Here is a 21645-nt window from a genome sequence, read left to right on the forward strand (position 1 = left end):
ATTATTTTTCTTAGGTTATTACATCTCCCTTATTTTTATAAATAGGCACAAACATATTTTTCCTCCATACATCAGACATCTTATTTGTTTGGGGAATCTCATTGAAAAGATTTGTCAACCAACTGATTGCCACATCCCCCAAGCCTTTATACATTTCAAAGAGACATCAGCAGGTCCAATATCAACCTAGATTTCATATTCTTTAATGCCTCTTTAACTTCATATGCTTTGACTCAACGCACAAACCTTCTGTTCAAATCATTATGAGTGTAATGCAAATCAACATATCTTTTATCACTATCCTGATTTAAAAGCTTGTTAAATTAGTTCATCCACATTTCTTTAACTTATGTATCTTTTACCATTTTTTTTATTTTCATCCTTGATGCATGTGTAACAAGATAAATTGTAATATCATAAGATTTTGAAACTTGTCAGACTAATCACACATATCATATCCGTACCAATATTTTTTCATAAGCATGGGATTTTCCTTTTCAATATAACAGAGCTCTATAATATATGCTAATGCATTCCTATTACATTAGAGAGTAGATAAAAGTATTCAATTAATGTAAATATATGTAATTATGTTTGTTGTAATAGTTAGAAGTGGTTATAAGGTAGTTACAATATTAGTGGTTGGTTAGCTCCCACTTGGATAAGCAAGTTCCATCAATATATAGCATTCACATGTAACGCAATCACATTCAAGAAATAAGAATCTTCACTTATCATCAATTTTCTTTATATTTTAGGGTTCATCCCTATCATTTGATGTTTTCATTGTTGAACAATATCTTCATCTCTCCCATAAAAATTGCAGGAGTTTGCTAATGATCTTGCTTCCACCAGAGTAGAAATGAATCAACTTTTTAACACCATCAAGCAGCAACTTTAGCTACTATTTGCACAACTGGAGAAGAGGCTAGTGCAAAGCATGGATAGCTTCTTTCTTAGGAACCAAGTTTATGCCTATTTTATCCCCACTAGCAATGTTTCTCTACCCACTTATTCCATGAATGTCCAACAAAAGATCATCAAAGAGGTGGAGCATGAGTCCAATGACATGAACTTTGTAGAAAATGCATCTTCATATAAAACTGGTGAATAAAGATCATATGTATTGTAATCACATTCAATACATAAGAATCTTGAGTTCTCTTTAGTTTTCTCTATGTTACGGGGTTCACCCTTAACAATATCCTTCCTTAACCTATATTAGGAACCCAATTCAAAGATAATAGGAATCTATTACATCAACCATGCCAAGATGTGGACTCCCAATGGATCCCATCAATTTTAGTTAGAGAAATTATCAATAGTTCATAATATTTCGTCCAAACCATAAGTTTGGAACTCTAGCAAGTCATTTAGGATATAATAAAATTAAAAATATACTGCATAGTTATGAAGAATGTGAAAAGATATAAATCAGTTATATATAATATCCTTTTGATTATTAAGTGAGGAACGTTAATTATGCTGTTTGAACTTTAATTATACACGTATATTTTAAAGAAGACTCAGAATATAAGTCTTACTAAAATTGACTTCATTTAAATGTGAAAGTACAAATCATTAAACCAACATAGGGTCTTAACTCACTCTTACAAAATACAAATGCTACAACCAAAAATATAATTATGGTCTAATACAAATTTTCGTAATTGAATAAAAATGTAGACTTTATTGGATAATACTTCTACCCTGAACACACATAACATCTACTTTAAACTCTCTCCTTCACATATGAAAATATACACTTAGTGAGATATTTTGTTTAAGTGAAGATAACAATTAAAATTATTTTCACAAAAATAACGTGTTTTTAGCCATATAACTTAGTATGTAAAAATATTTCATGATTTTAATGGAATAATGTTGACATCATAATATTTTAAAATAATCTAATATCACAAATATATATAATATTTTCGGCCAAGATATTTTCTTAAGCATGAATTTTTCCATTTGTCAGAGTTTTGTAATTTGCAAGGGTGCACCCTTCCTTATTTTGTCTAAGAAATTTGTTTTTTGACTCAAGAAACCTAGTTTTTTGACCATGGATATATTCAAACTCCTACAATAAGAGTCTTAGCACCATTTATAGTTTAATTATAAATCAATTCAAAATTCAAAATTCTAAAAATAAATATAACAATAACTACTTTTAAAAATAAATAAATAAAAAAATATAATTAAATTATTCAAAACACAACCCAATTTTTATATATCAAATTATGCCAAATTTGTTACTTTTCTTTTTTTTTTCTCTAAATAAATCACAATCATATTTACTAGTTCATTTGAATTTGGATTTGATTATAATTTGTTAAATTCTAATTTTTTTTAAGCATACCAGCATGCTTAACGAATCATAATTCTATTTGATGCCAAACTTTGGTAATATTCCCTACTTGAATCCAATTAGGGTTGGCAAAACGGGCCAACCCAACCCGCATTCAACCCGAAAAAAAGAGACGAGTTAGGGTTGACTCGAAAAAAAACGAGCCAGAAAATCCAACCCGACCCGACCCGAGTGGGGTTAGGGTTGACTCGCGGGTTGGCTAAAAAATATGGCTCGTGGGTTGGCTTGAAAAAATAGCTCGCGAGTTGGCTCAAATATTGACTCGCGGGTTGGCTCATTTTTAGCCTTTTTAAATGACCCTGTAGTATTAATGCACCAGCTATGTGACTTCCATTAGCTTAAACAAAGGGTTACAAAATGAGAAATAAAAGCAAAATATTTTAGTTTCAAATTTTCTTCACAACAAATTTGCATCAACATCTAGAAACAATCAGAACCACTTGCTACCAAGTGGGTAAGATATTTGAACCAAACAGAGCCAGCACAGCCTAACAATATAAAAATGGGTGAGAAGCTTAGGGACTTAAGTTTAGAGAAGGAAGAAAAATGATGACAACATGTGTGACTTTTGTCCATTTTTGTATATTATATTTTGTATTTCTTTATATAAAAAAAAAACTCAACCCGCGAGCTGGCTCGTTTGACCGGCGAGTTGGCTCGTTTTTTCACGGGTTGAAACGAGCCGGGTTGGCTCGGGTTGATAGCTCATTTTTGCCAACCCAACCCGGCTCATTTTGGGCGGGTTACGAGCCAACCTGACGGGTTAGCTTGTTTTTGCCAACCCTAAATCCAGTGCTCAAATTGGATATTTGAATATAGGAAAAATTTCATTTTCACCATCCACTATGATTTTATAATTTATCACTTGACCTATTATGATTATAAACTTGTCACTTAGATTTATTGTACTCAAATAATTTATCATTTAATCTTCTGTGATTTAAATTTTTACTTACACTCTTTGTGGTTACAAAAGTATATTACTTAGACCTCTTGTGGTCTTAAAAATATAAAAGTATTTACTTTTTCTAAATTTTATTTATATAATTTAATATTGTCGAATAAAATCTAATAAAATTAATAATTAAATATTAAATCAAAAAATATTTCAAGTTATTTATTTTGAAATTAATTTTTCAATTATCTTATTTTTTTATTTCTTTTAAAAATATATTTAAAAATTAAAAAAAATATTATTTAAGATAAATTAAATATATATTATCGATGTATTAAAAAAATGTATTATCAAAATAAGATATTTACTTTATTTAAATAATTTTATAATGATATTAGGTAAATTATAGATAAAATAAAATAATATTTTATTTGAATTTATTTTCATGATAAAAATAAGTGAATTTTTTAAAAATTTATTTTTATTTATTTGCCTTAAATGTAGTAGATGAGGATATAAATAAAAAAGAGAAAAATAAAAAAATTATATGTATAAAAATATAAGGATATAAGTGATATTATTTATAAACACTTATATTAATAATTAAAATTAATTTAAATTTAAATAAATAATTTACATTTTGCATACATAATTTTAATTTATAATATGATAATAGTAAAAGATAAAAGTTGAGAAAATAAAAAATAAAAAATGTATATATAAGACCTCAAGGGTATAAGTGATATATTTTTATAATCACAATAAGTATAAATAAAAATTTAAAACTACATGAGATTAAATGATGAATCATAAAATCATGATGGATGAAAATGAAGTTTTCCCTTGAATATATCCTAAAAATTAAATTGATGTTGTGATTGTTATAAGCACACGCTCTAAACAACGCACAGAACGAAGTATGTGCATTGTAATAATTACATTCTTTTACAATTAATATGAAAATAGAAATAGGGGCTTATTGTGCAAAAGCCGAAGAGATAATTCAAAATATTTCACTCAAAATTTGAAGAGGATATGGAAAATAAAAATGCGATAGGGAAATTGGCTAAGACCAAATGTATACTATCATATTAATTAATAGAATATATATATACACACACAAAAATAGTGTTTTTTCCAAAAGTTATTAGGAGATAGCCGCTATCTAATGAAATAAAAGGGTTATATAAAAAAATAAAAATAAAAATAAAAGGGAGAATGTGCATTTACTCTCCATTTCGATTTTCTTCTCATTCCTTGAAAGTTGAAATCATAGAGGAACAAGATTTTTAATGCTAATTTTTCTGTGTATTTCCTCACTGATTCGTTATATACATAATATCGAGGATAGAAATTGTAATCCGTTGTAGTTTCTGTTTTGGCTATAGTGCCCTAGGAACATCCCGGGCGCTGACGAGGGCGGCGAGTGATCGCCGGTGCGAAAGGGCATGGACAAGGAGCGGCTCTTGGCAGGCTTCTAGGGACGGGGGTACATGAATGAATCGAATCCACACCCGAAAGAGAGGGATTCCAGAGACTGTGCTGGTATGAGACGGTATAGTTGGGAATGGCTTATAAGAATTAATTGGTACTACCTATACTAACAACATGCATCTGCTTTTCGGTAGCCCAGAACGGAAGAACTCCACAGTTAAGCGTGCTTGACTTGGAGCAATTCTGGGATGGGTGACCTCCTGGGAAGTTTTCTCAGGAAGTGTGCGAGTGAGAAAAAAGCACACTGAAAAGTCTCGTGTTAGTATGTGGGGATAGTCGTTGATTCTTGAAGCGGCCGGACGTTACAGATGCAAAAATAAAAAGAAAGACATTTTGAATAGTTGAACAACTTTTGGTTCATAATTTTTTAAAGTATTTCTGGTTTCTGCTGTTGTTGTAGATGAGAAAAATTATAGCAAATATATTTACACTAGGATACGAAACTGGATCTTAAAATAATAATAAAAAAATTCCAAAATATAGATCCGAATCTGGATCTGATTGTGAAAATAAATGTCATTGTAAATTTTTTGATATGCAACAATAGAGCTATTAAACCCTTTTTTAAATCATTTCAAAAATAAATGGTCATTTAGTTTAAGTCAATTTGGACTATCTAGAATCATCGGTAGTTATGTTAAAGTGAAGGTGGCGTAGGGTGGGACCAAGTGCCAATTATGATATTCTAACGCTTCATTTATGAAACTGGTTTTGCGGTGCAATCAGATCAAATTTGCTCGCTAAACTTAGGGAACTAGTGATATGTAAAGCGCTTTAATGACATTTATTTCCATTTACTTTTTGTTATGGGAGTTCAAAATAATGTATTGTTGAGTAGATATTTAAAATAAATAATCCTTCATTCAAAATTTGAAGGTAAAAGTGCTTAGAACTTTAGTAAAATATTATTTTAATGTTCTATTCATTTTCAACACCCAAGGGTCTGGTAAGGGTTTCTGAGTCTTATGACGCACAAAAGATTCCTCGCACGTGATAGCTAAAGCATACACGTTAGCAAAAATATTTTTTTATTAATGATCTTTCAATTTTTATATAATATTATTTTATTTTTAATTAATATGAATTCCACACAAGACGTGCTTATAATATCAGAATTTTTTTTTCCTATTACATGAATAAATTGAAACCCATGTTATATTTACTTTAATTTTTCTTTTTCGAGGTAGGATATTCATATTATCATTTTTTTAACTACAACCTCATTATCACTTTAATCACCATTGAATTTAAAAGTTATTTTCCTTTTTTCTTCTCTTTATTTAAATTTTCTTTTAATCTAATGATAATTAAAGTGATAGTGTATAATAATAAAAAAAATGGTAATATAGATATTCTCCCTCTTCTTTTCCAATGTAAAGGTTAATTGAAAAAGATAAGTAATAATTTATCTCATTTTTTAAAAGAATTTTTTTTTTTTCAGAAATTTTTTCTATACCATATTAATATAAAGTAAGTGACTTTACTAATTTTTTTGTATAACAGTACTCATTCACTTTTAACATGAGTGTGAGAAAAAAATAATTCGAGAGATTATTTGGGCTTATAAAAAAAGTAATTTTTATTTTTTCCTTATTTTAGAAGTGTTTTTAATAAAAGTCAAAGTTATTTATATTTTTATAAAAATATTTAACTTTTGACTTTTGCTTTTTTTCAGAAGTTAAAACTTTTAACTTCTGGAAAAAGTAAGTTTTTGATTTTTTTTTATAATTTCTACTTTTTTTAAAAACAAATATCCAAATGAATTATTAACGAGAAGTATTTTTTTTAAAAAAAAAAATAACTTTTTAAAAAAAAAACTCATCTAAACGAACTCAAAAAAATAGCTTAAAAAAAAAAAAAACTTATCTAAACGGACTCTAAATCTTCTCATCTAATTTTTCGTTTTACCGCCCCTACCTTTTTCGTAGGGCAATTTGTTCAAACACTGTATAAAAGCAATACTCATTGACGCAGAGTGCATACATACATAAATACTCCCATTCCCATCCCAAGATATAGAAAAAATTGCATCCCTGCACAGTGCACAGTACACAGTACAAGTGATTCAAATTCAAATTACAAGCTCGCGATTTAAAAGGTACTTTTTACTTTTGTTTTAACAAAATTATACTGTAACAGGAAAAAGAGTCAGTGGAGTGTGTACTATACTACATTACACTTACACACATCATCATGCTGAGGCCTGAGGCTAAAAAACAAAAGTGACAGCAAAAGTGTCAAGAAATCTTGACTTTCTCAATCCTTCACTCCTAAGTTTTGACTCCTTAAAGAGCAAGTATTATTATTATTATTATTCAATTCTTCTTCTGGGTTTTTTATTTTTTTCATCTTCCTTAGGGTAATTTTATCTTTCTGGAAGTTGAATTCAGATATATCAAAGAATCCATGGAAGAAGCCCTCACAATGGCTATAGATGCTGATCAGCAACAGATTACCCCTGACACTCTTCCATTTGCAAGAAGGTGAGTTTTTATTTATGATCTGAAATTAACCCTCCTTTGTTGTGTTAAGTTGCATGCGTTGTTGTGTTGTTCTTTCTCATTGATGTTGGGTTGATTTTTTTAATGTAGCTATCAACTTGAAGCATTGGACAAAGCAATCCGTGAAAATACTATAGTGTACTTGGAGACTGGTTCGGGGAAAACTTTGATAGCGATAATGCTTCTTCGTAGTTATGCTTATTATCTGCGGAAGCCTTCTTCTTTCATTGCAGTGTTCTTAGTTCCCAAAGTTGTCTTGGTCAAACAAGTGTGTACTTTTTGAGATTTTGCTTATCTTGAATGCGCTGATTTTCAAATTATGTAATTGATTTATTGTGCTTTTTCCCGTATATGTCTTTTCCTTCTTTGTTATTTACTTGTGAAATTTTAGCAAGCTGAAGCCTTACAAATGCACACGGATTTAAGAGTGGGCATGTATTGGGGAGAGATGGGTGTTGACTTCTGGAATGGTACTATATGGCAACAAGAAACAGATAAACACGAGGTGATCTTTTTTTGTATTTGTATCAGAACTAAATGATGCCCTTGTTATTTATAAGAATCTGCTTTAGGTAACCATAATCTATATGTTTGTGTTATGTGTGGCATTCCTGTTTTTTTCCCAGTTGGGTGATTGTTGTTTTCAGTTTCTAAACTTTATATGTTTGTATTATATTTTACCCCTCTTTGCATCCCCCACACCCTTCCAAAAGAACAAGAAATAGAACATTTTATTCATTGATTTTATTGATGGACTCAAAGTCTTTCTATATTACACAAGCATATAACAATTATTGGTTTAGTTGAAAATACCCAAGAAAAAAATTGAAAAAAAAAAACCAGTTCAAAGTTGAGTGCCCTCAAAGGAAAAGAGATTAGGGGAAAATCTCTTTCTTACCTCTATTCTGTGTCACCTTCCCATTGTTCCCTTTGGAATTTATTGCCATGTTGTCTCGTAGTTGTTTATTTTTTGGCATTTTCCTTTTTATTTGTAATTTTCTTTCCGGGTTAAAGCTTCTAGTTTACTTATAGATGGTTTCTAGCTTCAACCTTTGTGCTCAAATAAAATGGAAAAGAAACAATCACTTTCTGTTTTCTAATATTCAGTTGACCTGAATGTGGCATGCATCATTTGTTACTATTAGCACGACGCTTCTGAAATTTATCTTTCTATGCTGCATCGATAATATGTAGTTACTGTCAGTAATGCTTTTGAATGTATAGGTGCTTGTCATGACTCCTGCAATATTGCTTATGAGCTTGAGGCATGGCTTTCTCAAACTGGAAATGATAAAGGTTTTAATATTGGACGAATGCCATCATGCTAGGGGTAAAGACCCTTACGCTTGCATCATGGCTGTAAGTGTTGCACCCTTTCCACGGTTTTCTTTAAGCTTCCGTGTCTTTCAATTTCTTACTTTTTTTACTACAATAATATATATGAGTTGTATTATTTCCTCATTACTATGTGGTAATTTCCCTTCTTATTAAATTTTTTTTTTTTGGGGAAATGGGGGTAATACATCAAGGTCCAAAGACCTGGGATAGGGGCAAAATGGAGAACTGAACCCTCTACCATCAGGCTAGTCTTTAAATACTGGGTGGGGTGCCATTTGAGCTGCGGCTTATTGGCAACATTAAAATGTTTTGTTTCTTGTAAGTTTGTAAGAAGGCCATCCATATATGGGTCCTCTATTAGATAAGCAATAAAACAGTTCTTGTAAGAAGTTTGTTACAGTCTCGTATGTAGCATGCACTTATCCCCAGAAAAAAAACTAATGAAAAAGAGTTTTAGCTCCATTCATAAACTTGGTTGCAATACCTTATCACATAAAAGGCAGTCAACTTATGGTGACAATAAGCAAATGCATTTTCCAGAGCTAATATGAAAAGGGACTTGATGTTGACCATGGATTACATGAATGTAATAAGGTGGTGTATAGTACTGATGCATGCCTTATGAAAATTTATTGTACCATTGACCATCTTGCATCATTGAATGAGATTAAAATTTTAATTGGCGATATTGTTCCGTAGTATCTTGTTATTTCTAGTTATGTTTTATTTTGTTAGAGTTGTAATTGTTTGTGTTTGAGGACAATTACTATCATGTAGTAAGCTCTGATGTCCTTTCTATGCATCATCTACATCATGTATTGTGTTAAAAATATAATATAATATAAAATATAAAACCATTCACGTGTCTTCGCTTAGTGTTAGAGAATAATATAAACCATTAAAAAGAATTTCACCCAACACCTTAAGGTTTTGGGTTGAATTGGTTCTTTACTCTTAGCTACTTAAGCTTTTGGGAAAGTTGGTTGCGTGACAGTGTTAGACTATTAGGGCCTCTATAACTAAGTGATTTAGGGTTGGATCCTTCCCTTCCCATCTAATGAATATTGTGGTATTTCTTAGCACAGGGTTGGTGGGTCTATACATTTGTCCACCCTTCAATTCCAATTGAGTCTTGCGTGATGTGGTGTTAGAAATATAATATAATATAAAATATAAAACTATTCAAGTGTCTTCACATAACAGCTTAAGCTTTTGAGAGTATTGGTTCATGACATATAGTAAGCTGTCGTATCCTTTTCGTGTTGTGCTATTAGTTGTTACTTTTACTAGATTTGTTACTTTTATTAGATTTGATTACATGCAGGAGTTCTATCATCCCAAATTAAAATCTGGTATCTCTGACCTCCCTCGAATTTTTGGGATGACTGCATCTCCAGTTAAGTCAAAAGGTATACAAGCCTAGAGAAAGTTTCTATTTATCTCTTTGCATTGCTAGTTTTTTTCCTACTTTATTTGGTGCTGTCAATTATTCTCTGATGTTGAATTTACTTTTTCTTCTCTATTATTATTTGATCCAGTTGGAAATTCTGAAGGGACCTTGTCCAAAGAAATTCAGAAACTAACCACTCTATTGCATTCAAAGGTTGCTTTTTATTTTCTCCCCCGTTTTTCTTCCTTTCTTCTTTCTATCATGTTATTGTGTTCCGTGGCAATATGTAACCTCCTTATCTTCTTGGTATAAATGTATAAGCTTTATTGATTTGAAATTTACCATACGTAGATACATTAGAAACTATTGATAGGGTCGATGCTATGAACGTTAACATGCCCAGATGTATGGGAACTTATCCCTTTTCTAGAAAGTTTTTATTTGAGAGTGTGGTTCGAATAATTTATTCTTATGTGACTAATATCTTTTGTATTGAAGGGAAATTTAGTATTACCATTTGGTCTTTTAAAGCATTATTTATTTGACGTAATGTTTTGAATTGAAGGTATATACTTGTGTAAGTGAAGCTGTAATTGCAGAGTTCATACCAATCTCGACCCCTATATTCAAGTTTTATAAGGATAGCGGGATTCACTTTATGTTATTTGAAGAATTAGCAGTTAAGCTCAAGATGTTAAAAGAGCAGGTGTGTACATTTAAGGAGATCAATTTTTTGTGTATGCCCTGAAACAGTTAGGAAAATAAAAAATTCTGATGTACTCATTTATTAGTCAGAATCACTTTCTTCTCTGTTTGAGCTACTCTACAAATTCTGCATTTTTTTATCACGTCTTAGTTGATTATTTCCTTGAGGTTATTGACAATGGATATTCTGTTCCTCAGCATGAACTCTCCCTCAGTTCAGATTTCACAGAATTAGCTGCTGAGTCTGCACGCAAAAGAATAACAAAGATTTTTTCTGGTTTAATATTTTGCTTGGATGAGCTTGGTATTTGGTTGGCTTTGAAGGTTCTTTCCCTTCTCCTGCGGTGATTTCATGGCTTTGATGTATATTCATGTTTGCATAATTGACATCAATTGTTTGTTTGTGCGACAGGCTGCAGAGTCCTTATCTTCCAATGAAATTGAATCATTTTCATGGGGTAAATCTGGTGATAAAGTTGTTAAAAAATTTAGCTTGGCTACTGTGCGGACACTGACATCTTACATGCCATCTGGTAATCGCTCTACATTTATTGAGAGAATCAGTGAAAATTTCTAAATAAATCCTTTTTTTTTTTGCATTCTTTAATAAATGTTTTAAAAATGTTTTCCTATTCAGGTTGTCAGTGGTCTATTGGTGACAACATTAAATCTGATGTGGATATGGGGCTGTTAACCTCCAAAGTTTGTTGTCTTATTGACTCTCTACTTCAGTACAGGTTATCATTATTGATATGTTTCTTTCATAATATTTCAAATGTGATTTTGAAATCATGTATGTGGTTTATATCATGGATGCGTCTGACCTCTTGGCTTTCCTTTTCCCTATTTGACTGTATAAGGTTCTTATTGGATGTGTGCATACCTTTATGGTTGGTCATTTAAAGTTAACTCTCATCTTTCTCCTTTATTAATCAATACTATTTATTCCTCACCTCTGTTTAGGGGTGTTCATAGGATGAGTTTAACTTGACTCAGATCCCAATACTTTCTAGGGCTAATGTTGTGGAGCTGGACCCAGCCTGATCATGTCCCAACTAATGATTGGGACAGGACCATGTTGAGTCTACAAATTAGGACATTACGAATAGCAAATTTTAAAGGTGGGGAACTAAAACTAATAGACGATTTATAATATGTTTTAAAATAAATCATATCAAATACAAATATATATTAACATATTATGCAAAGGTATTAAATTTAAGTTGGGAAATTTTACTATTTATCACTAATTGTCATAATAATTATCAGTTTTAAAATGCGAGACATATTAGGAAACTTTAAGCTTGTCCTGAACCTGACCTGAAAATACATTGGGTCTAATTTCTAGAACCTGAACGTGTCCCCATTAACTTTGGGATGGAATAAGTTATTTGGTAGGGATGGGTCTTCAATACCTCCTACCTTTGGTTGATGCCTTCACAGTGATCTTGCATTCTGACATTATATGTGAAAGTCCAATTGTTGTTTTCTTCTTTTCTAAAATGAATAAAATTTATTTCAACTAATCGATCAAAAATTTATGTGTGTTTTGATTGTATGTATTGATTTTTGGGAAAAGTTCACCAATGCCCCTGTGGTTTGCTTCAGAATCACCTATGCCCCTGTAGTTTTTTTTTTTTATCACATATGCCCCTGTGCTTTGTAAAAAATAAAAAACCACAGGGGCATATGTGATAAAAAACATACCCTTTTGCAAACCACAAGGGCATATGTGATAGAAAAAAAACCACAGGGGCATATGTGATAGAAAAAAAACCACAGGGGCATAGGTAATTCTGAAACAAACCACAGGGGCATTGGTGAACTTTTCCCTTGATTTTTTTATGTTATTATGATTATTATTAAATCTATTTTGATGGATCTACTATGTATACCACAATTACAGGGGTTTGACTGACATGAGATGCATAGTTTTTGTGGAAAGGGTCCTTACAGCCATTGTTCTTCAGGCTCTATTGAATGCCTTGCTTCCAAAATACAATGATTGGAAGACTAAATTCATTGCAGGATACAATTTTGGATTGCAAAATCAATCAAGGAATAGGCAAAATGAAATTGTGGAAGAATTTCGTGTGGGATTGGTTTGTCCCTTTCTTAAATAATCCACTGTATTGTAATAAATAAACAGTTTCTTATTAAGGAAATATTTTGATATGCAGGTCAACATCATTGTAGCAACTTCGATTCTTGAAGAGGGTTTAGATGTTCAAAATTGCAATTTGGTCATTAGATTTGACCCATCTCCCACGGTGTGTAGTTTCATACAGTCGCGAGGCCGTGCCAGAATGCAAAATTCAGATTACATATTAATGGTTAAGAGGTAATTTCTTTTTGTGTTAAACTTAGACAAGTGCTAATTAGCATGCTGCAGAGAGACAAAATTATAGCATCAAATTTATGCGTTCTACAAGTTGAAATATATTTTGCCCAATTGACTTCCTTATTTTGTTCTGAAATTACAGTGGGGATTCAGTTACACGTTCTCGACTAGAGAAATTCCTTGCTAGTGGGGATATTATGAGGAAGGAGTCCTTGCACCATTCTTCCCTTCCGGGTGATCCTTTTGAAAGTGATGAATTTAATGAGGAAGCTTATCGCGTTCCAAGCACTGGAGCCATTGCCAATCTTAGTTCTAGCATTGGTTTGATATACTTGTATTGCTCACGGCTCCCTGCAGATGGGTTAGTTAGTTCATTGCTGCTCTTATTGCATGTTAAATTTTCTTCCTTCATTTTAATGAACCTAAGTTATGCTTTCTTGATGCTATTGCATTTTGCATCAATCTGGCTCTTTTGGTTTGATTTTTACCTGTTCCCCAATCTCAATTATTCATTCCGTTGGATGAAACTCTCAGGTACTTTAAACCAACTCCAAGGTGGGACAAAGTGTCTGGGACATTATATCTTCCCAAGAGCTGCCCGCTACAGCCTATTACTGTACAAGGTGACAAAAAAGTCTTAAAGAATATTGCATGCCTTGAAGCATGCAAACAACTTCATAAAATTGGAGCTTTGACGGATAATCTTGTTCCTGATATTGTCGTTGAAGAGAAAGAGGTGGAGGAATTTGGTAACTTCTCTATTCATTTCTCCTTCTTTTTCTGTCTTTTATTCTAAATATTATTACTTTTAAGCAAATGCTTATCCATATATTTCTTTGATGGCTTCAAAATCAATCTAATTCTTTCAGGGGATGAACCTTACAATGAGGAGCAACCAAGTTATATACCATTTGAATTGGTGAATAGCTTGACAAACAATAGTAATGCAATCTACTATTGTTATTTAATGGAGTTAAAACAAAATTTTAGCTATCATTCCTCTGTTCAAGACATTTTTCTTGCAGTGAGAAGTGAGCTTGATCCAGAAATTGGATGCATGCAATTTGATATGTGTTTTGACAGAGGTAGCTTGTCAGTAAACTTGAGATACAAAGGAACCATTAGTCTTTCCCCAGATCAGGTATGCTGTCGAGTACTCCTTTAATTGTATGTGGCATGCAAGTGTTAGGAAAAGTCAATGCAGTTATTGTTTGTTTGTTCTTATTTTTCAGGTTCTTTTGTGTAAAAGATTTCAGGTTACCATCCTTAGAATTCTTGTAGACAATAACATGGATAAGTTGGCAACTGCTGTGCCTGTAGACAAATACTGTGATCTTGAGATTGATTATCTTCTGCTTCCAGCGAGAAGACAAGTTGTTGATTGGTTATGTATTTCTTCTGTAAATCCATCTAATTTCACATGCGATTATCATGCACGCAATATATCGACAAAAAATGGTCCTGTTTGTACTTGCGTACTGAAAAATGCTTTGGTTTGTACTCCTCACAATGGTAATGTTTATATCACCACTGATATAATGAATTTGCATGGAAACTCGCTTCTAGAACTAAGGCATGGTGAACTTACTACATACAAGAAGTACTTTGAAAAGAAGTAAGTAATTGTTTGTGGTTGATATTTATTCTTAGGCTCGTTCATCTACTAGGGCATATTCTTATTATCTATCTTTTTCTAAATTTCAGGCATGGTATTCAATTGCAATTTGAACATCAACTGCTACTTAAAGCAAGACACATGTTTCAAGTTAAAAATTACTGTAACGGGTGCAGACAAGCGAATGATAGAGGTTTAATCATTAATTTTCCAAGTTGTTTCTTTTGTTGCTTACTCTTGGTGATAGGTGGGATCCTAGGAGGTTGATTATACCCATGAATCAAAATTTAGGTTTGCTATATAACCAATATTAATATGAATTGGAATTTTCTGAATGTATTCCTGCTGTTGGATGCCCTCTGATTATTATTGAAAGGAAATCAGATCCATTATTGTTCTTATTTCTTCTGAACTGTCTTTTGGGTTTGGAACTATTAAAATGGCCTTTGCCCTCCTCGTGTGAAGCACAGAACTTTTGTTTTTAAGGTTGTTACCTCTGTATTAGCTTGCTTGTTTCCGGGTGCTAAAGTTATAATCAACTTATGAAAATGATTTGTATTAGTTGTGACTGCTTCTATAAACTAGAATTTGGTTAGCAGTTTATGTTGCCTGAATTTAATCTTTTTGAAATTATAGTTGTACTTACTATGTGCCAAAAAGGTTGCTGCTATATTTAGTGCCATTTGTCTCCAAGCTCTACCAAAATGTGATCAATCTGAACCCTAACTTTCTATTTTTCATTTTCAGAGGCAAGCAACATCTTTGTTGAATTACCTCCGGAACTGTGCTATATAATTATGTCACCATTATCGGATAGTACCATTTATTCCTTCTCATTTATTCCATCAATCATGCATAGACTTGAGTCTTTGCTTGGAGCTTTCAATCTAAAAAAGATGCATTTGGATCGTTCCATGCAAAATGAGATTCAAACAACAAAGGTAGGCTGCCTCATCATTAAGATGCAGTTAAGTTTTTTTTTTCAGGAGAGACAATTTTATATCTTTCTGTTATCTATCCTTAATAGCCAAAAAAAGATGGAGAAACAATTGTGTTTTACTGTATGCTTCCCTAATTTATTAATATAGAAGTATTTCTGAAAGAAAAGTTCAGGTAGAAAACTGGGCATCTGGAAATAAAGAAAAAGTATTCCTTATGCCCTCCTTTTACCCTCTTTTGCCTCAGTCGTCAGCCAATACACAATGAAAGATTGAGAAGAAACATGTCAGCGTTGAACTTTCTGTGATGCCATTTTTGGATTAATTTGTCTTGGTGTCTTCTGAGTGTGTGGATTTTTTTTTTTTCAACAGTTGTGTTCTTGAAATATTTTAAAGATTTTTTCTCAGATGGCATATGCATTTTGCATTGTAGGTCTTGGAAGCAATTACTACAAAGAAATGCAAAGAGACCTTTCATTATGAGTCTTTAGAGACTCTTGGTGATTCTTTTTTAAAATATGTCATCAGTCAACAACTTTTTAAAATATATCAAAATCACCATGAAGGTCTCCTTAGTCTGAAGAGGGAAAAAATAATTTCTAATGCTGCCCTCAGTAAGTTCGGGTGCAGTTGTGGACTTCCGGTACTCTCTCTCTCCCCCCCCCCCCCCCCCCCCCCTTTTTGTTACTGTTAATTTGTATGCTCTGCATCTATTATGTTGCTGTGTGTCATCATTTTCCATATCTACGCCAAGATTTCATTGGATGTTTAATCTGTATTCTGGTTTAGAAGTACTATTTCTTCACATACGTGGTTGATTTCTCAATCTGTAGCATTGAGCATTCTTCTTTTAAATGGTGTATAAGAAGAATATGATTTCTGATATAATGACAAAAAGTAATAAACAGTGGTTCAACCAGTTGATGCTTCTTTTTGAAGTTTGATAAAGATTATAATTTTGAATCAGTTGACCGATTAGAACTGTTCGGCTGATTGTCATATGTGTACAAATTTTTTGAATCAAATTGAGAAGTTTACACTTGTAAAGAACTAATTCAACCCAAAAGCTTAAGCTGTTGGGTGAGGCTATATTAATGATTTTATATATCTCAACACGCCCCCTCACACGAGAACCCATTAGACTTGAAGGGTGGACGATGCACAGACCCACCTACCTGTGCGAACAAAGAAATACCACTTGAAAGAAAGTGGGGGGCGGCGAGGATCGAACCCGGGACACGAGGCTCTGATACCATGTAAAGAACCAATTCAACCCAAAAGCTTAAGCTGTTGGGTGAGGCTATATTAATAATTTTATATATCTCAACAACACTCTTTACTACGAGTAATATGTCTTCTAAATTGTAATACTTATGCCATGAGGTTTGGATTGTATTGCTTCCTATTCCGTGAATCCATTCTTAGCTGAATTGTTGAGTTCCTAGAATTCTGCGTTATCATGTTGAAACTGTACTTGGTTTCTATTTGCTGAAAATGTTTTAATTATTTTTTATTGAACTACTATTCTTTTGAGTTGCAGGGCTTCATACGAAATGCGCCTTTTAATCCAAAAACTTGGATCATTCCTGGTGATAAATCTGGAAGTTTTAAATTAGAAGAGTTGGCTTCCAAAGAGACAAAAATTTATGTTGGGGAAAAAAGAAAATTAAAACAGAAGATTGTTGCTGATGTTGTTGAGGCGCTAATTGGTGCTTTCCTTAGCACTGGTGGTGAAAAAGCTGCATTGTTGTTTATGGATTGGATTGGTATTAAAGTGATTTTTAATATTATACCTACTGAGAGGCACTTTAATGTTAATCCGAAGAATCTGGTAAATGTCAGCTTTCTAGAATCTCTGTTAAAGTACTCATTCCGTGACGGTTCTCTTTTAGTGGAAGCACTGACCCATGGTTCTTACATGCTGCCTGAAGTTCCTAGATGTTATCAGGTACTTAATGTTGTTATTATTCATCATATGGAATCCACAAATTAGCATGTATGTATGTATCTATGAAAGGCAAAACTTTCGGTGACTCGTATTGACTAGCCTATCTTTTTTCAAGTCTTGACGGAACCCATAAAATAGTAATTGTACACATTCTTCTTCATGATCAATTAATTATGTTTTCCTTATATTCTAGTATTTTGTGTTTCTCTTTTATCACAATTTGTGATGATAAACTCCTTGCTCTGCAGCGACTAGAATTTCTTGGAGACTCAGTTTTGGATTATCTCATTACGGTGCATTTGTTCTATAAATATCCGGGCTTGACACCTGGGCAGTTAACTGACATGAGGGCAGCTTCTGTGAATAATGATTGTTATGCATGGTCTGCCATTAAGGCTGGGTTGCACAAACACGTACTCCATGCCTCGCAGGAACTACATAAGCATATTACTGTCACACTTAACCATTTTGAAAAGTTTTCTTTGTCATCAACTTTTGGATGGGAGTCTGAGGCATCATTTCCCAAGGTTAGTTTTTGCAATTTGGTTGATGGGTTCATTTGGTTTTTATCAAAGGGGTGTTTCTCTATGGGGGAAATGCTAATCTATATCATTGTTGTTTGTAAAGTATACAATTATGGGATAATGCTAATCTATATCATTACTGTCATAGTGGTGTTTTCACTTGGAAAAAGCTAATCTATACTATTGTTGTTTGTAAAGTGTACAAGTAAGGGTGGATTCACTCTTAAATTTTAGTGGATTAAGATTATGTACTACAAATTAAGTCAAGGGTGAATACACCCTTACTTTGGCACTTTGCAGATAATTCACTTTAAATTAGCTTTATCGCTGAGTATGTATAACTAAGGATCTCATTATTGTAGTGGATAAACATTAGAGCAAACACCGCCTTTAAGCGATGGGAGGGAACACAATCTACATTTCTGATTTTATTTTTTTATTTTTTTTATTTTTTTTGAGCAATGCTATTTGGTGTGGAAGTCTTTGTTCAAAAACTGTTATAAATGCCTAATAATATCCATTCATGATTTTTTGATACAACGGTGGCACTAAGGTTTGAATCAATGACCTCATGCAAATTACTCATATCCCTCACTATTAGACCAATCTTATTGATTTAACCATTCATGTTTTTTAGAGGAAAAAAAAGTTAAAAAGTAAACGGGTAACTGAAAAAAGGCAATAAATTCTTTACTTTTTTCAATTGGTAAGTTGTTTCATGAAAATCCATTTGTACAATTTAGCACTTTTTGTTTAGTTTTAGGGGCAGCACTGTTCTGGTTTTCAATTCCATATTTCTTGCAATCTTTGAGCCCTCACTTCTCTATCTTAAGGAGTAATTAGTTAGTACACTTAGTTTAGTACATCATTTCGAGAAATAGTAACCCATTTCATTGTTTTTGTGTTTGTTGAATTTGAATGTTAAAGGAGAAATTAGTTAGTACACTAGTGTATTACACCATTTTCAGAAATAGTAAATCGTTTCCTTGTTTTCAATGCCCACGTGCTGTGTTTTTTGAATTTGGATCTACTAGCTTTAAAAGCAAAGGAAAGGTAAATATTTATGGATATGGTGCAATAGTCAGCGATAAATAGGGTATACTGAATTATATCTTTGCAAAGAGGATCTTTGTTCTATGTCCTGATGTAAGTTGGGTTGATTGCTCAAATTTTTAATGGGAAAATTCAAAAAATTGAGCTCCTGATGAAAATATGAACAAGGAACGAGATATGGTGATTGTGAATAAATGTGGCGCTCTTTTCTTCTTTGTAAATATTGTGTGGAATTTTCATTTTGGTATTTTTCTTACTTTTTATTGTGGAATTGGTTAATAGTCAAGCAGGGTGGTGCAACCTGAGCGGACTGTTAATTTTGATCAAAATCTTATGCTTCTCCTATGTTAAAGAACCTTGTAAACATTATTCGACTGTCATATGTTTAAACAGCGTGTAACTGCTTTATCACCTCATTAGAGTCATTAGTTCTTTTTATTTTATTTTATTTTTTGGTAATAGAGTCATTAGTTCTTTGACAGAAGTTATAGATGCAATATAATGGTCAACTACGACGTATAAACTGTTACAAGTCTCATAAGATTGTTCCCATTGTTGACAGGTACTCGGAGACATTATAGAGTCTCTGGCTGGGGCAATTTTTGTTGATTCAGGATACAATAAGGAGGTTGTGTGGCAAAGCATAAAGCCTCTTTTGGAACCCCTTGTCACACCTTCAACCTTGAAGGCCCACCCAGTCAAAGAGCTAACCGAACTATGCCAAAAAAAGAATTATATTATGGAAAAACCTAAGGTGTCTTGCAGTGATGGTGTTACAACTTATAGAATCGAGGTACAAGCTAACGGGGTCTTACACAAGTATGAGTATAGTGGTTCTGCTGATAAGAAAACAGCTAAGAAGATAGCCTGCAAAGAAATTTTGAAGTCCTTGCGGTAAACACAATGTAAGTGTCTATGTGCTGGGTATGTGAATCATGTGTTGGGAATTGTATGTTTATATGTGAATCATTTGTTGGGAATTGTAAACGAGACTATGTAAATAACTATATATAAATGGAATGCTGATAAGTCCATGATATGTGACTTGGAACATGGGTTTAATGTTAAAATGAAAATGAAAAGAATATTTTGTGTATAAGATAAACTCCAAAATTGCATAAAAAATGAATGATTCTGATTGTAAGTGCTAATGGGCTGGTATTTGTATTTTTCAGGCCCAATTACTGACTTTCCGGCCCAATTACTGATTTTGTCCAAGCAAAGAATAGAAAGAAAAAAGAACAAAGAATTGGGCTGGAACCTTTACAACATAAATCAAAAGAGCCTAGAGCAAAAAAGAAAAAGAAAAGAATAAAGGAAAAAAAGAAAGAATGGGCCGATCCTTTGAGAAGGCTGATCAGAAGCCCAACTTGAAGAAAAGCAAAGCAAAGAAGGAAAGAAAAAAAAGAGAGACTCAGAAATGCAAAAAAACCAAAAGAGGCAAAACGTGCAAACCTTAACACCTACCGTGTGCACAAAATCTCTACCATCTAATCCTTATCCCACACCATCCCTCTTGACTAATCTTTCTACAATCGAACCCCCAAGCTAGACCGTCCCTTGTTTGCGGTCGAAAACCATCAAACCTTAGCCTCACCCACGGTTCATTGAGAACCAAACCAACCCACACTTGCAAAGAGACAAAATCCTAGCTGTCATCGGTATGAAGGACGAGCATGTGTGGAGCGGATTAAGGGTGCTGATCTCTTGGTGAGGCACATGAAAAGGAAGACTAATCAAGTTATGAAAAGAGAGAGACACGTGGATTCTGATCTAAGGGCTCATGTCGCTGCTGCTTGCAAGTAGTAGAAGATATAAAGAAGCTATGGGTAAAAGCTTGAGGAGGCGGCTTCTTCCTCTTTTTCATTTCTCTTTTTCCATTTTTTCTTTTACGCTTCTGGTACTGTAAATAGATGTTATTTTGTTTTGATTAGAACCTGTCAGTACAGTACCAAGACTATTCTGGTGAATAGGACTCGAATTGTGTTTTACGTTTTCTGCAATTTATTTTTCCTTTAATTTTCGTTTCATTTGTTGTTTGTATGCTCATCAACCTGTGGTGATGAGCTAATTTTTCTAGAGTTCGGTTGAAAGAGTACCCGGAACTCATTTGTTATTAGTTGTTGTTTTAATGTTTAAAGGTTAATTTCCAGTTTGTTTACTGTGTGTTTTTCATTCTGAGTTATTATGTGATGACCACACATAGGCTACTCCTAGTGATGTGAGATTATTGAGAAATAACTCACACTAGACCTCACTGTAAGCACATGGAAAGTTGAAAGATTTCTCTCAATGGGTATAGCTCCAAGGATGAAGTTACCCCCATGTAACTTAAGGAAATGGTGCTTCAAGGTCTTGTAATAACAGATACACAGGGATGTGTCATCTGTTATTTATGGTAAAAAAACTGTTGTTGGGAAACAATTGTTATATTCATATTTTTGTTAAACTGGGACTGTTGAAGAAAAGCAACATTTATTTTTCTGTCAAAGCAACTTAATAGCAAATGAGGGAAGGGGAAATTGATACCCA

General features: G+C 32.8%; 1 protein-coding gene across 2 annotated transcripts; it reads left to right on the forward strand.

Annotated features, from left to right (window-relative positions):
• The first annotated feature begins 7135 nt into the window (after window positions 1-7135).
• Window positions 7136-21220, forward strand: LOC133286339 (endoribonuclease Dicer homolog 2-like). 2 transcript variants are annotated; one of them, XM_061483745.1, is made up of 23 exons: window positions 7136-7243; window positions 7352-7529; window positions 7653-7766; window positions 8486-8620; window positions 9924-10008; window positions 10138-10202; window positions 10555-10695; window positions 10893-11018; window positions 11107-11227; window positions 11332-11431; window positions 12601-12796; window positions 12875-13035; window positions 13178-13396; window positions 13570-13784; window positions 13905-14176; window positions 14268-14650; window positions 14740-14843; window positions 15398-15591; window positions 16022-16231; window positions 17129-17536; window positions 17785-18063; window positions 19676-20018; window positions 20289-21220. In XM_061483745.1, the coding sequence occupies exons 1-22, from the start codon at window positions 7167-7169 to the stop codon at window positions 20009-20011; spliced, it is 4119 nt and encodes a 1372-aa protein (XP_061339729.1). In that variant the 5' UTR covers window positions 7136-7166; the 3' UTR covers window positions 20012-20018; window positions 20289-21220. The 2 variants fall into 2 exon arrangements, with proteins under 2 accessions (XP_061339729.1, XP_061339730.1); XM_061483746.1 differs by lacking the exon at window positions 16022-16231.
• Window positions 21221-21645: the final 425 nt, after the last annotated feature.

The sequence above is a fragment of the Gastrolobium bilobum genome, unplaced genomic scaffold (genome assembly GCF_033153095.1).
Source record: "Gastrolobium bilobum isolate Gb01-03AN ecotype WA unplaced genomic scaffold, APGP_CSIRO_Gbil_v1 utg1891, whole genome shotgun sequence".
Lineage (NCBI taxonomy): Eukaryota > Viridiplantae > Streptophyta > Magnoliopsida > Fabales > Fabaceae > Gastrolobium > Gastrolobium bilobum.